Source organism: Cynocephalus volans, chromosome 1 (assembly GCF_027409185.1).
Source record: "Cynocephalus volans isolate mCynVol1 chromosome 1, mCynVol1.pri, whole genome shotgun sequence".
Lineage (NCBI taxonomy): Eukaryota > Metazoa > Chordata > Mammalia > Dermoptera > Cynocephalidae > Cynocephalus > Cynocephalus volans.
This window is the reverse complement of record NC_084460.1, coordinates 287,564,190-287,580,155: the sequence shown is the minus strand read 5'-3', so window position 1 is coordinate 287,580,155 and position 15,966 is coordinate 287,564,190. Positions and strand designations below refer to the sequence as shown.

General features: G+C 34.5%; 1 protein-coding gene across 1 annotated transcript in view; it reads left to right on the top strand.

The window, feature by feature from the left end:
* Positions 1–15,966, top strand: part of CUL3 (cullin 3) — a 95,651-nt gene that overhangs the window by 44,782 nt on the left and 34,903 nt on the right. Inside the window, exon 4 of the mRNA XM_063096059.1 lies at positions 14,976–15,136. Coding sequence (XP_062952129.1) covers positions 14,976–15,136 — 161 coding nt within the window. The remainder of the gene's footprint in view (positions 1–14,975; positions 15,137–15,966) is intronic.

The following is a 15,966-nucleotide window of genomic DNA, read 5'->3' as shown; positions in this document are numbered from 1 at the left end:
TGGTGAATTTCAAAGATATTTTTGCATTTTTACTTGAATTTGTCTATATTTCCAGTTGTTTTCACAAACAACAAAGGTAGAGTAGTATTGCAGGTAATCCTTTAAGAAGATCATAGAGGGTATAAATTCAAAGGTATGATTAGAGTAATCCAGGAGAGGAGGGTCGCTGCTGCTTTGAGCTATTTGGAAAGTCATCAAGGATGTATAAAGAGGTGAGGTAGAGTGTCACAACTTCATGAAGAGGAGAGAAGCTGAGGAATTCTCCTCTGATGCTCTTAGTCTCCTTAATAAAGTAGAAGGTGGACCATCAGTTTACGGTGACAGAAGCGTGAGAGTTGTTGGGAGCTTGAGGAGTGTGGTAGACAGAATATTGCCACCACCATGTATGTACGTGACTAATCTCTGGAACCTGGGAATATTACTTTATATGGCAAAAGGAACTTTGCAGATATGGTTAAGTTAAGGATCTTCAGCTAGATTATGCTCTGCTCTTCCATGGGTCTGATGTAATCACAGTGGTCATTACAAGAGGGAGTCAGAGGAAAAGGTGATGTGATGATGGAATCAGAGATTGGAGTGATGACCACTAGCCAAAGAATTTAGATGGCCTCTAGAAGCTGAAAAAGGGCAAGGAAGTGGTTCCCCCTCAGAGCCTACAGGAAAAACCAGCCCTGTCAACACTGTGTGACATTAGTCCACTGACCTGGTTTCAGTTTTTTGAACTCTAAATTTGTGGTACTTTGTTATAGCAGCAATAAGAAACTAATACAAGGACAACATGTGGAATACCCACTGTGCTAAGGTCAACTAGGTGTAAGTAACGGATTATCTGTAGTTCTAAGAGGATAATTTAGTTGTGTTAGCACAGATTTTGTATAGTACAATTAGTTAGCAGAGTCTGTGCTTTTTCCAGAGGTACTCAGAGAAGAATGAATGTTCAAAATAAGGAAAACCCACTGCTAGAATTTCCCATATTGGGTATGGGGAGAATTCTAAGATGGTAAGTAACATTGTTGAAATGGTTGATTATGGGTCTGTGCTGTTTAAGGAGGCAAGTGAATCATAAGGTCCCAGGAAATAGAAATACTAGGTATTAGGGGTCAGTGGACCTGGAAACCCAGTGAAGAGTGAGGAGCAGTTTCTTTTAAGTTTAACAGAGTAGGAGAGGCAGGAAGAAAAAGATGAGGTCAGTGCCAGAGTTACTTGGTGTTTTCTAATTATGAGGTTGAAGGTTTGCCCACATCAGTATGTGACTTAAGGATAAAATGGAAGATGAAAATTTAAGTATCTGTGAGGAGTGTGTCAGATTGCTCTTTAGGATGAATGTTGTAGTTCCCAAATGTAATAACACAGCAAGGAGCATAGTTGAGAGAAATGCTGTGAGCTCTTTGCCTGGAGCTGCCAAGGAGGATTTATGTGTGACCTCCTTGGAGGTCAGAAGATAGGATGAGAACATGGAGGTGATGGACTTCGTGGGTCTCTATTTTCTCCTGTAGATTTTGATGCTTTTAGCTCCAAAAAGCATTTCTTTACAGTATTCTAGATAACACATTTAGAGAAGTTTGAAAATAGCTGTATTCTGGAAAAGCACAGCTAGATTGATTTGCCCTGGCACACCTCTGCCTTCAAAATGACATCTTAGAAGGAAACAGGATCCAGTGACTTGGGCTGTTAAGTTTCATGTCCATTCAACATTTTTACCAGCTCTGCTTTTGCAGGAAGGGTATGTTTAAAACAAGCTTTCCCCATTTGTGCTCTAATTTTTGCATCTACAACTGACAATGTTTAATACCCTGGCATCTTTTTATAGTTAGATCAAAAGCTAAGTACTAGGCCCTTATGTAAAATACAACCAGGATGTCATCATAAATACTGTAAAGGTTAGGAAGAGTGAGCTTGATAACTAGAGTTTCTTCCTTGCCTTCCATCTCAGCTCCTTTTTCTTTTTTGTTTTAATTTGTTTTTATTATACGTTAATTGCTTTATTCTTGTTATTTAAAATTGTTATTTAATATTCTTCAGTTCCTGTTTGAAACAAATTAATAGGACCATAAACACCTCAATCACTGTGCCCTGTGAACTGATTTTTTGAGTGTGCAGCAGTAATGATTGAGCAGTCCATGACATTAAGTTTAGGGAGGCAAGTATTCAGTGTTTACATTACTTGGTATAGGGGCAGTTTTTGCCCTTCACAAGGAAGTAGGTGCTGTGGTGTAGTGAGAAATAGAGAACATATTTCCGGGTTGAATAAAGGGAATGAAACTTCTGTACATAAAGTGAACTGCTGCCGAATATGTGGGGAGTTTGGAGTAGTGAAAAGAATAATGATGAATTAAGAGACTCTCAGCTTTAGTTCCTGCTTTGTCATTAATTGGCTTAAGTCATTTGACCTCCTCTGGCTAAGACTTTTGTTTCCTTATCTGTAAAATAAATATATTGGATAAGAGCTCTGGTTCTTATCTTTTTAGGAGTCATAGATCCTTTGTAGAATGGTTAAAATTCATGGAATCTCTCATAGAAGTAGGCATTTGTACATCCACACAATACATACTTTAATGTGCAGTTTAAAAAGGAGTTTATGGGTGCTTGAACCTGTCTATGGATCTGGTAAGGATGTGTTGGTTAGGTCATTTTAAATTTTAGAGCCCTTTCAGCTCTAAAGTTTTATACCATTGTAAGACTGAAACTGAGCAGCTGTTTCTGGGGAATGGTAAGGAAAAAAACAGGAGGTGTGGATAGATTAGTATTAAGTTGATCACAATTTCTTTAAGGACTCTTAAAGTGAGTTAATATAGCCTTGGCTATGAGTCTACCCGCTAGTCCTTAGTGCCAGACACCATTTAAGCACTTTAAGTATGTTAATTAATTTAATCCTCATGATATCCTTTTTTGTTGTTTTTAAGCAGGACTTTGGGAAAGCAATAAAATTAAAATTTTTATTGTGTTTCCTTAAAAAAGTGAAAATACTTTCCTGGTGCAACAGTAAATATCATTTATTACATAACTGTATCACTGTGCTAAATGTTTTAAATACCTGACCTTCAGCTTGAGTATTTGTAATCTCAGTTTTGTAGATGAAGAAACTGAAGTTTGAAAGATAAGAACTGAGGTTGGAAAAATCAACCTGCCATGATCATACAGTTATTATAATAAATAACTGGAGTAGAGAATTGAATCCAATTCTTTTGATTCCAGGGCCCATGGTCTTCACCACTTTGTTGTACCATCTCAGTGCAGGAGAAGTACATTAATTGACTGTTTGATAGAATTTGTGATAAACACAGGGTTGAGCAAACATTTACCTTTGTGCTATGATGATGAATTCATTTAGTAAGTATTAACTGAGTGGGTATATGTTATTCAGCATTATTTTAAGTAACTGGTTCCTTTTTCCAAGTTTTTCTTTCACTGGGCAATTTTACAATGTGGACATCCAATTGCACAGATAATCCTGGTTTCCCACACCTAATTTAAGAACAGTGACTTTATCTGCGATCTATTAGAAATTTTTAGTATTCTGTTTTTCTCATTTTAATTCTGAATCTTCTATTAAAATTCTTTTTAAAGAAGTGACTTTCTAAGACTGAAGATTCCCAATTATCATCAGAAGTTATTTAAAATTATTATTATCGGAGTACATAGAAACTCACTAAAAATCTTAGATACAATTACAGTTTTTGTATTCATTTGATAGTCTAACAACACCTACACTAACTTGGAAATTTTCTAATTTTTTTGAAAAGTTTTTTGTTGATATATAAAAGTGCATAAGAGTTTTGCCCATTTTTTAAGAAAGGTAGGTTATCTGTCTTTTTCTTAGTAACTTGTGGGATTCTTCATATATTCTGGATAAAAGTCCTTTGTCAGATAGATACATGTATTGCATGCTCATGTCTTTTCTGGGCTTGCCTTTTCAGTGGTGTCTGATGAAGAGAAGTTTCTAATTTCAATTAATTTCAGTTTTTCAACCTAAAATTGTTAGATGAAGTGTTGTACAAATAACAGTTTGGTTGAATCCATTAACCATGTTGTTTAAATCTTCCACATCCTTACTGAATTATTTTTGTTGGTTTGCTTGTCCTGTCAGCTATTGAGAAATGCTAAAATCTTCAGGTTGGCTTGTGGATTTGTCTGTTTTCCCCTTTAGTTTATATATATTTTGAGATTTTGTTACAAAGTGATTATAAATTTAGGATTATTTTATCTTCCTGTTGAATTGACTATTTTATTTTTATGAAATCTCTTTTTCTCTCCAGTAATACTTCTTGCCTTAAAGTTTGCTTTGTCTGTCCTTACTATAAACTTTCTTTGGCGGGTTTCTTCCCATCATTTTCTTTCAACCTTTCTGTATCCTTATATTTAAAGTGTGTTACTTGTACCATACATCAACATGCTTTATAACAACATTTGACAATCTTTGTTTCTAAATTGAAGCATCTATCTAGCTCATTTACAATTAATGTAATTGATACATTTGAGTTTAAATTTACCATCCTCCTATTTTTTACTTTGTCTTATCTGTTCTTCACTGCTTTTCTCAGCCTTTTTTGCCTTCTTTTAGATATGTATTTTTTATTATTCTGTACTTCTCCCCATTAGCTCATTATATTCTTTTATTATTATTTTAGTGGTTACTTTAGAGATAACAATGTATACTCACAGGGCATAGACTTTCTGGGGTCTCAGCTGAAAGCCTGAGGTGTTTACCAGTTTAGTTTCCACATTCCTGTGCCTTGAATTCTAACTTTTGTCTTTTCAGCGCTGCAAGTCTGCCAGTTGCCTTCGTTTAGCTCTTTAGCCTACTGCTTTCTGTTTGGCTTTTTGGTGTCTCATCCCTTGCTTAGGTGATGTATCATTAAATATTTCAATGGAAAATTGCTTGCAGAATTTCTGGTTTTCTTTATTTCTGTCCTCTTGGAACCTTAGCCTCAAGTTTCAGCTGTTGGGTAGTCAGCCCCGCCTGTAACTTTCTGCCTGGCCTCTTGGAAATATAGCAGATGACCTAGGTGAACGAGTGGAGGCTAATGTGGGGCTCCTCTTGGTTTACTTGCCTTTTGTCCAGAATCTTGACCCTACAAGTCCAGGTTGCCTTTGTAGCTCTTCCATGCTTTTAAACAAACTGCAGTTTTTTTGTTTTGTTTTTTAAATTGTGGTATAATACACATAACATAAAGTTTACTGTTGTAATCATTTTTAAAGTGTATGGTTCAGTAGTATTAACTCACATTGTTCTGCAACCATCACCACCATCCGTCTTGAGAACTCTTTATCTTACAAAGCTGAAACTCTGTACCCATTAAACAATAACTTAACATTTTCCCCTCCGCCTTGCATCTGCCAGCCACTATTCTACTTTCTGTCTCTGTGAATTTGACTGCTCTGAGTATCTCATATAAGTGGAATCATACAGTATTTGTCCTTTGGTTGGTTTATTTCATTTAATGTACTTAAGACTCATCTATGTTATGGTATATGTTAGAATTTCCTTTCTTTTTATGGCTGAATAATATTCTGTTGTATGTGTAAACCACATTTTGTTTATCTGTTCATTCATCAGTGGACACTTGGGTTGTTTCTACTTTTTGGTTATTGTGAAGAATACTACTGCCAATGGACACTGGTGTGTACAAAATACCTCTCCAAGATCCTGCTTTCATTTTTTTGAGTATATACCCAGAAGTAGAATTGTTAGATCATATGGTAATTCTATTTTTAATTGTTGAGGAACTGACATATTGTTTTCCACAGTGGCTGCACCATCTTATGTTCCCACCAACAATGCACAAGGGTTCCAATTTCTCTACATCTTTACCAATACCTATTGTTTTCTGTTTTGTTGATAGTAACTATCCTATAGGGTGTGAGGTGGTAGCTTTTTATTTTTATCTGGTTTTATAGTTGTTCTTGCCAGGGGAGTTGTCTTACAAAAGCTTTTCTTTCAACATTAGAAGTGGAAATACATGGAATAGCATTTTGAGGTAGTTATTATTTTATAGAAACTCAGACACGAATATTAAAGCCACATCTAGTAAATGGCAGAGACAGGATTGAAGCAGAGGCTGTCTGGTTCTTGAATCAGTGCTCTTAACCACTGAATTATATCCCTTCTCAAGTATAGGCCTTCTTTCCTAAAATACCGTCTTATAAGTTCATTGCTCCAAGACGTTAAGGGCGAATACTCTTATGGTTTTAATAGGGACTATTTCCCAATTTTTTTTTCTCCCATTCTTAGATTATTAAATTTTGTAGTAGAGAACAGTGCTTTTTATTTTATGATTTAGTGCAATTTACGAACTTTAGAGAAACATGGCTTAGGGTTTTGATTTGTCTAATATCTTGGTAGACAATTTTAAATGGAAATTATTTTTTAAATAGAATTTTTTACAGCTACATTCGTTTCGTTTAAACCTTTCATAGCCCTGAGAGAGAGAGCTTTTGAGTACATTTTAAAATGGTGGAGCCTATGACTCTGAGCTTAAAGTCGTGGTTAAGTAAGTCTTCACACTTGATTTTTGACACCATATCCTGTGTTTTTCTACTGAATTTAGCAGTAATATTGTTAAATTCAGAAATGTTAATCTATTCATGCAATTTAGTATTTCATATCTTACCAGCGCCCTTTTAGAAGTGAAATTAGGTACTACTAGCATTGAAAATACTTTGATCTATTTAGACTTTCTTCCCCCCCCCCTTTTCCATTTTTCTTTCCTCATTGTGTTAAGCCTTCTTAACCTGTATTTATTCCATGGTTTGAAAGTGAATCCTGCTTTAAAGCACTTTAATTTATTACTTGTTGATAGATGATTACCTACATAGAAGATTAAGCTTGAAAAGGCAGGTTCAAACATGTTCTAACAGACTTACTATAGAGTTATTGGCTTTTTTAAAAAAAAATATGAGTTTAACTTGTTAGGGTTTATCTTTAATTTACTAGCAGGATAAATATTTAATATTTGTAAAGATTTTTGCCCTTGTTTACGTTCTTTTAGTATCCTCTTTTTAAAAACAAAAACACAATTATAGATACTCTTATTGTGAAGACAAGAAACTGAAAGAAGAATTATTTAAGAGTTTGATTAACCAATTTGACAGCATGACTTTCAGTACATTTCTAACGGTGATCTTTGCCTAACTAAATAGCTACCACTGGCCATAAGTAGGACCAGGCCGCGAAGTGTAGATGAATGAGTACTAATACATGACCTACCCTTGGTTCATTAGTGGTATTGTTAAAAGAACTAAACTACTGGACTTTAAAGCCAAAATTTTATAAAGAGCTACCTTAAACTTTGTAATTGAATCAAAGGGCTGTTATATTTATATTTGTGGTACTAAGTTTCAGAGTTAAATGTGACCCAAAGGTTGGTTTTAGAATTTGCTTCCTAAAGATCTGCCTAATCTTGCAAGCAAACATTGTTCAAAATGAAACACTAGATATGAGTGATAACTGAAAAAACTTGGAAGTTGTTTCTTTCCTTGGGCCTGCCACTGATTACTTTACTGTGCCCAGAATCAATTTATCCTGGTTTGCTTTTCTATAGTATAATGACTGTTGAAAATATTTATCGAACCTTTTCTTGAAGGTAAATTAAGTAATAAGAGTTATTATATTTTGAACTGCATTTTCAAATTCATTTTTATTTTGATTTGTTTTTAATATCATCCCCTGAATAATGAAGCTGTTTAGCTCACTTAAAAAGGCACTCCTTGTTTTTGCATATTTTGAGCTTTCATAGGAACTATTTTTGCATAGTATGTCTTGACACCTCTGAGCATACTTTTGAATGCTGATTTGAACTTTTGTATATTAGTTAACTATATAGATACCTTGGTGGGCTTTGAGCTATCAGATAAGGGGGAAGGACAAATCTTTGCCAAGGTGGTGGAAGTAGTAATATCCATGGGCCCTATAGGGCCAAGCACTTTGTTTGCTGGTATCTTCTTGTCCCCTGGTAATGCAAAGAGCCCTAAGTCTTGAGTAGGCATTTACAGAAGGAGTTTTACATGGAGTTCACTTGGTTGAGGTTCCATTTTCATGTAGCAAAGAAGGACAGACTCTTATCTCTTCAACCCAACTCCTAGAGACCTGCCTGTCCTAGTTGATGTTTTTCTTTGTAGTTGTTCATGGCAGGGAAGTTGGTCTTAAAAAGCTATTCTTTGAAGACTAGAAGTAGAAATAAATGGTATAGCATTATAAGATGTTGTGTTACAGACGAAGTGCTTATAAGGCTTATAAGTTAGTTTAACTGTATGGATGAAGTTAACTGTATGGATGAAGTCAGATGCAGAAGCAGTCTGACTTCTACCCCGCTCTCTGAAAAGAAGGACATGAGATGGTTCCATCATTGGTTTTTCTCTCTCACCCCAGGTCATGTGAAGTTGCTTGCCCATTGCAGGCTTTGCTTGGCCTAGGAATAGCAACCACTGAGAGAGAACTATAAGTAGAGATTTAAAATGTGGTTTATCTCTGTGGTGATCAAACTCACATCCTTTTATGTAAATATAATGTTTGACTCACATTAGGCTTTCAAACATGTTTTTCAGAACATTTTATATTTAAAATATCTTTATTTTGGCTTTTAAAAAGGCAAATTAGATACAGCTGCCAACTTTCTGTCTCTGCTGAGCTCTCTTCCATAGATAGGTGACTAATGTTGAACTCATACCAACTACACTTTGGTGAAAGCCTGTGATTAAAATATTTTAAAGTTAGTCTTTTAATATTTTTTCTGTTTTTCTGGATGATTTTATTAATCTTGTCCATACTTTGAGATTGCATTCTTTTAGGTAGTTAGAGGTTAACTAGAACTGGAATTTTCAAAAAAGTCTTTTTTCAAAAAAAAAAAAAAAAATCATGGAAAGGTATACAAAAATAAAAACCTCTCAGTGATTTTAATGATTAGAACATTAGAACTACTTCAATATTATATTACATTAAATCAGCTACTTTGTTTTTTAATGAGGAGAGATTCCTATTAGAATCTGTTATGAATAAAATGCTGTTATATACCTACAGGCTGAATTCCTTCTGATAATGCTAATAAACAATAGACAGAAGATTTAGCAAGCTCAATCAGCAAACATTTTAATATATATTATGTACAGGTACTGTGAATGTGTGCATGCATTTCTTTTAACACATTAACACTCGGGTTATGTATGCATAGCCATTTTAGTTGATGGTAATTAATCATACATATCAAACATGTAATATAAATGACTAATATTGCTAATTTTATATAATCGCACTTAGGTTTCTGGGTTTTCCCTTCTCCATTTATTAGCTCTCTTTATCTGTAATCAAATTTCAGGGTTAACAGTTCTTAATATTATATGTCATTTAATTATAATCATTATACACACCTTGACAGTCTCAAGTTGAAAGACAAGGGTTTAGCTCTTATACTACATTATCTGTATTTCCCTTGTTCTGTGGATATAAATGTTCTGTGTTCTGCACACACCCTCCGACTGTGTTCTCATCGTGCCCGGCTTCATTTACTGAAGCATCCTTTCCTCCAGTACACAGCATACCTGAGGAATTCATCAGCTGTGCCTGTTTCCTTTCTGCCTTTTTGACAGAGGGCTTGACATAGGAAACATTTGACATAGGAAACATTATGAAGGCCAAGGTTATAGATTGACCTCCTTCAGTAGTGATAGGATCACTGTGCTTGGGAATGGGAAGAGGAAAACCCAGGCTGGGGGAGACTGATAACAAATAGAAAGGGAAGAAGTAGTAGTGAAATGTATCTTGATACCCTGTATTAGTTAATTTTTGGACTGAAGATTAAGCTTTATAGGACATCGTATTAAAGTTTTAGAGATTATTTTTATCAGCCCTTTGTTTTACTGAGGGCCAGAATGAATAAATGACTTACTCAAGTTGACACTGCCAGTAAAATAACTGTTCACACTGCCAGTTAATCTAACTCCACATTTAGTGTTCTTACCAATAATATTACAATTTCCATGTTTATACTACCCAAATTCAGTGTAATCCCTATCAGAATACCAATGACATTTTCTACAGAAATAGAAAAAATCCTTAATCCTCAGACCTAAAATTATATGGAACCACAAAAAACCCCGAATAGCCAAAGCAATCCTGAGCAAAAAGAACAAAGTTGGAGATATCACACTACCTGACACCAGAATATACTTCAGACCAAAAGAGCATGGTACTGGCATAAAAACAGACACATAGACCAATGGAACAGAACAGAGAACTCGGAAATAAATCCACATATTTACTGCCAACTGATTTTCGACAAAGGCACCAAGAACATACATTGGGGAAAGGCCTGTCTCTTCAGTAAATGGTGCTGAGAAAACTGGATATCTATATGCAGAATGAAACTAGAACCCTGTCTCTCACCATATACAAAAATCAACTCAAAGTAGATTAAAGACTTAAACGTGAGATGAGGAAATGCTTCAGGACATTGGTCTGGGCAGAGATTTTATGGATAAGACCTCAAAAGCACAAGTAACAAAAGCAAAAATAGACAAATGAGATTATATCAAACTAAAAATCTTTGCATAGGAAGGGAAGCAGTCAACAGAATAAAGAGACAACCTGCAGAATGGGAGAAAATATTTGCAAACTATGCATTCAACAAGGGATTACTATCCAGAATATGCAAGGAACTCAACTCGACAGTAAAAAAAAAGAAAGAAAGAAAAAGAAAAGAAAAAAAAAAGAAAGAAAACCCAAGTAATCCTGTTAAAAATGGGCAAATGATTGATTAGAATAGACATTTCTCAAAAGAGGACAATATAAATGGGCCTACAAGTATGAGAAGAAATGCTTGATATCACTTATCATCAGGGAAATGCACATTTCCTGATGTCATTTCACCTTAGAACGACTATTATCAAAAAGACAAAAAATAATGAATGCTTGTGAGGATGCAGAGAAAGGGGGAACTCTTATGTACTATTGGTGGGAATGTAAATGAGTGTAGCCATTATGAAAAAGTGGGTGGAGGGTCCTCCAAAACTACAAATAGAATTATCATATGATCCAGCAATGCTATTACTGGATATATATCCAAAGAAAAGGAAATCACTATGTCAAAGAGATATGTGCACTTCCATGTTTATTGCAGCACTGTTACCAATAGCCACAATATGGAATCACCCTGTGTCCATCAACAGATGAATGCATGATGAAAATGTGACATATAATACACACACACAGTGGAACACTATTCAACCATAAAAAACCAGAATGAAATCATGTTATTTGTGGCAACATGGTGATCCCAGGGGACATTTTGTTATTGAAATAAGCCAAGCACAGAAAGACATACCACATGTTCTCGTTGATCTCAGAAGTAGAGAGTAGAATAATGGTTACTAGAGGCTGGGAAGGGTAGGGGGAAGGCAGGGATAGGGATAGGTTTATAAATGGATACAAAGTTATAGATAGGAATAATTCAAGTGTTCTGTAGCATTGTAGGGTGAGTATAGGTAATAAGTTATTGTATATTTTTAGATAGCTAGAGGAGAGAATTTTGAATGTTTCCAATGCAAGGAAATGATAAATATGGTGATGGACATGCTAATTGCCTTTATTTTATCATTACACATTGTATACAAGTATTAATATATCACACTGTACCTCATAAATATGTACAATTATGTCAATTATAAAAATAATAATAAAAAATAAATATACTGTAACTGATATAACCACTTCAGTAAACAGTTTGGTAATTTTTATATGGTCCAGTAATTTCACTCCTAGGATTCACCCAAGAAAAATGAAAGCATATGTTCACAAAAAAATTGTACCCAAATGTTCATAGCCACATTATTCATAATAGACAAAAATAGGAATAACCCCAAGTATCCATCAGCTGATGAATGGATAAGCAGTGTTGTGTATCTATGCAACAGAGTACTGTTTTAGCACTAAAAAGAATGAAATACTGATATATGTTACATTGATAAACCTTAGGAACTTTATGCTTAGTGGAAGAAATCAGGCACAAAAGGTTATATATTATTTGAAACGTCCAGAAAAGGAAACGTATAGAGACAGAAAAGGAAATGTATAGAGACAATGCTGTGAGGCTACTTCCCAGAAAGCATGGGTACTGGGAATGGGAGTGATACTGACTGCAAATAGGCTTGCGGGGTTTTTTTGGGTGATGGAAATATTCTAGAACTGGATTATGGCAATGGTAGCACAACTATAGAAATCTACAAATTATTGAACTATATACTCTTAAAATGGGTGAATCTTATGGCATAGATATTATACTGCAATAGCAAAAATTAAAAATGTTAAATATCACTCTAACACTCTAGTTTTCTTTGAAGGTTACATTATATACACGTTTGGTTCTGTAATTCTTGTACATAATGCCTTTTCACCAAAAACAATGTAATATGACCTAATAATTATTTGACAATTCTCATAGCCTAAATTAAGAACATTTGGTATTTGGTTTCTTAAGAAAGGGATTAATCGTCTTAGCAGACATATGTTAAACTTGCTCATTTTACACACACACACACACACACACACACACACACACACGTATACATACACACGTATTAAACTTGCTCATTTTACACACACACACACATACACGTATACATACACACTTTTTTTCCCCCCTTTGAAATTTGCTTAATGTCACATAGGCTTGTACAGTTGAAACTTAAAGGACTTGCCAGAATTATCAGTGCTTTCTATTCTAGCCGTAAAACATCCTGCCGATAACAAAGTTCTCTCATGGCTATTAGGCTACTTTCCAGTATAATTTTCTCTATTCTGCTTTTAGCAATTGAGCTTTGCCCTTACCGAAAGTCAGTTGTATTTGTTTTCAAATCTGCTTATGCCAGTTGTACTTCTTGTTATTATTACATAATTTAAGATTTTGTAAATTGATAAAGTGGTGTGAAAAACAATTTTCTTTGGTAAACTAGGTTGAATGCTTTGGAAAGACTTGATTAAAACTAATGGCTACATATTGGTTCAGATTAAGTGTGGTAATTTAAAACATTGGAGTGGTAAAAATCTAGAAGGATTTTCCATTCAGATCACTTCACGAATGTCTCTAGTTCATTCTCCACATTAATGAAAGTGAGACTAGAAATGTTAGACAGTTTATTATATGTGAGTATATGTAAGAAAGACAGTGTTAAACTTCAATCACAGAAGTCACATTCAAAGAAAGTTTTAATATCTGAATGAGCGTTTATATGTTTTACATTAAAATGTTTAAGATGCAGGTGTATGCTTAATAGTTTCACTATTTTACAACTGCCTTTAGTTAATCAGCCAGATACTGGTATTGATCACATTGGGTAAGAGAGATTCTCACATATATGGTGTTTTTCTATACCACAGAAGTTTATATTCAGAACTTTAAAAATCAAATTTATAAAATAGTTTATTTAAGCAAAAATAAGAGTGATTATGTTCATAATAAAAAGGATTCTCATTTCTTTTTAAATTACTAGATTTATGCCAATTTGTATTTCATGCATCTTGTCTTATGCTGAAATATAAGACAAAAACAGGCTGGCAGTAGGAAAGGGTTGGGCCTGGAGGTCACAATGAAAGCAAAGAGGAGGTTCAGGTAGAACGGGAATCATCAAAAGAAAGGAGGGATGTGGTCAGAGGAAAACTTAGAATTTAAGATCTTGTAGGTGGAAGTGTAAAGTCCAGGGACTGACTTATTGGAGAAGTCATCAATGAGAATTTTGAACTCCCTAAACTTGATGTCACAATTTGAAAAATGTGAATTTGTGCTTAGATTATGTAGAATGTAGAAATACAAGCACTGAAGATGCTAATAAAAGAGTGGCTTTCCTTGTGGCTATTATGTGTGTGCCTTTGTATAAAATGAATGAAAAGAGAAAATTGGAGGAAGAAAACCAGGGCTACACACAGAGAATTTAAAGTTTGATACATTGTTAGTATGGTAGAGCTCTGTTCATTTTCACCTTATAGTCTGTTTGGTGTTGCTTGTGGTGATTTAAGTTTATATATTATGCAGAGTTTCAAAAAGTTCAAAGATCAGTTTGTAGTGCTTCTTAACTTTTTTTTTTTTTTTAAACTACAAATACCTTTGAGAGTCTGGTGAAAGCTGTGGATTCTTTTTCCAAAGTACTTAGTTGCAGATACAATAAATTCGTAAGCTTAGGAGGTTCGTAGAGCTACCAGATCTCAAAGGGATCCTTGTTAAGAACAGAAGGGAATTATATTGTTTATTCTTTTGTGAATCAAACACAGTCTTTTCATTTCAGTGTGTTTTAGTGTAAATATGGATTTTCAAATAGTGCACAAAATAGGACTTCTAGTAGCCAGTAATTCTAGATTATTTGTGCTCTTTAAAGTGACCTATGGTTGGTTAAGAATTTGCAAGTGAGATGATTACCAGTAAGTAATCTGTTTGAAGTGACAGTAATAACTACAGGTGTTTTAATTATATAATATTTAGTGCTGCTCTATTATATGCATTAGAGCCTGTTAATATTTACGAGTAACAATCACCTTAAGTCATGTAGATCTGTATGTCATTTAGCTCTCAAAGAATGTGATCTTCACCTTCAGAATTTAAGAAAAAACTTTGTTTGGCATGGTATAGCTTTAGGGAAAAAGTACTGTACTAGTGTGATCTACCTACCTTGCTGCTTCCTTTTTTCCCTCTGCTTTCTGCCTACTTTCCTTTCCCTAGGTGTGCTACTTGCCTTTTTCTCTTTTTCTTAGGGTTAATGGGCACCGTCAATAGCCCTTATTTGTTTCAGTAACCATTGTAATTATAAAGACTTACTTTTAAATAACTTGGGAGGTACTGGAAAATTCCATGCTGCTTAAGATAGTTTGAAGTGTTTCTCACCTGAAAAATAACTGCTTTTGGAATTTTATTTTCTTTGTTATTGTAGCTCGCAATAGTTATTTTTATATTTGCAAGAATTGTATCCATGTTTATATGATCTTGTTTTAACTGCAGGACCGTGTATATGTACAACAAAATAATGTGGAGAATGTCTACAATTTGGGATTAATTATTTTTCGAGATCAAGTTGTACGTTATGGGTGTATTAGGGATCATCTACGGCAAACTCTACTGGATATGATTGCAAGAGAGCGGAAAGGAGAAGTTGTAGACAGGTAAAATTTATCTGTTTATTCTTGAGGTTTTGGTTTTAGTGGTTATATCTTGAGAAGTGATTCACTGTCACAGTTTTATTAAAGTAAAGTTTGAATGTCTAGCACATTGTGAAAATCTTCAAAAACCTTATACCATAGTTAACTAAGTTACCTAGAATTTTTCATGCTGGCACATGTGTGTGTAATAACATTTATATTTCTTCTCTTGGTCTTTTTCTTTAAGAGTTTTTGCCTAGCCTTTATTCTTAATGTTTTTGAAGAAAAATGTTGAAAATAGTCTAAAATGACTAAGAACTACTGTGCTTCTTCAAAGTCATATTCCACCCCCCTTTCCTAACAAGATGGGAATGCCATTTTTGTGGTGCCGCACTAGAGTGGCTTGAAACACGTAAAATTGCTTTCTCTGCCTCTCTGTTTTCAGAGCAGCTGTTGGATGAAGACTTGTAAAATTCTTATTATTTCAGCTTTGAAGGTTGATTAGGAATGCCCAGAATTTACATAGTGCAAAAAATTATATTGCCTAGGAATAGCTGTATGTTATTAGACCCATGTCCAGCAGTACAACCTAACCTAGCTCCCTGCCATCCTCCCTCCCTCCCTGCTTTCCCTCCCTGCCTTCCTCTATCCCTTCTTCCCTCTTCTACCTTCCCTCCTCCCTGCTTCCAGATAAATAGCCTCTTTGTGTTTATAAATACATAGAAATATTTAGACATCTTAAATATTTTCTGTAAAAAAAAACTTTATAATAGAGTAAGAACAACTGAGATAAATAGTTGTGCAGTCAAGATATGCTTTCCAATTAAAATTACTCTCAATTCTTACGTTGTAAA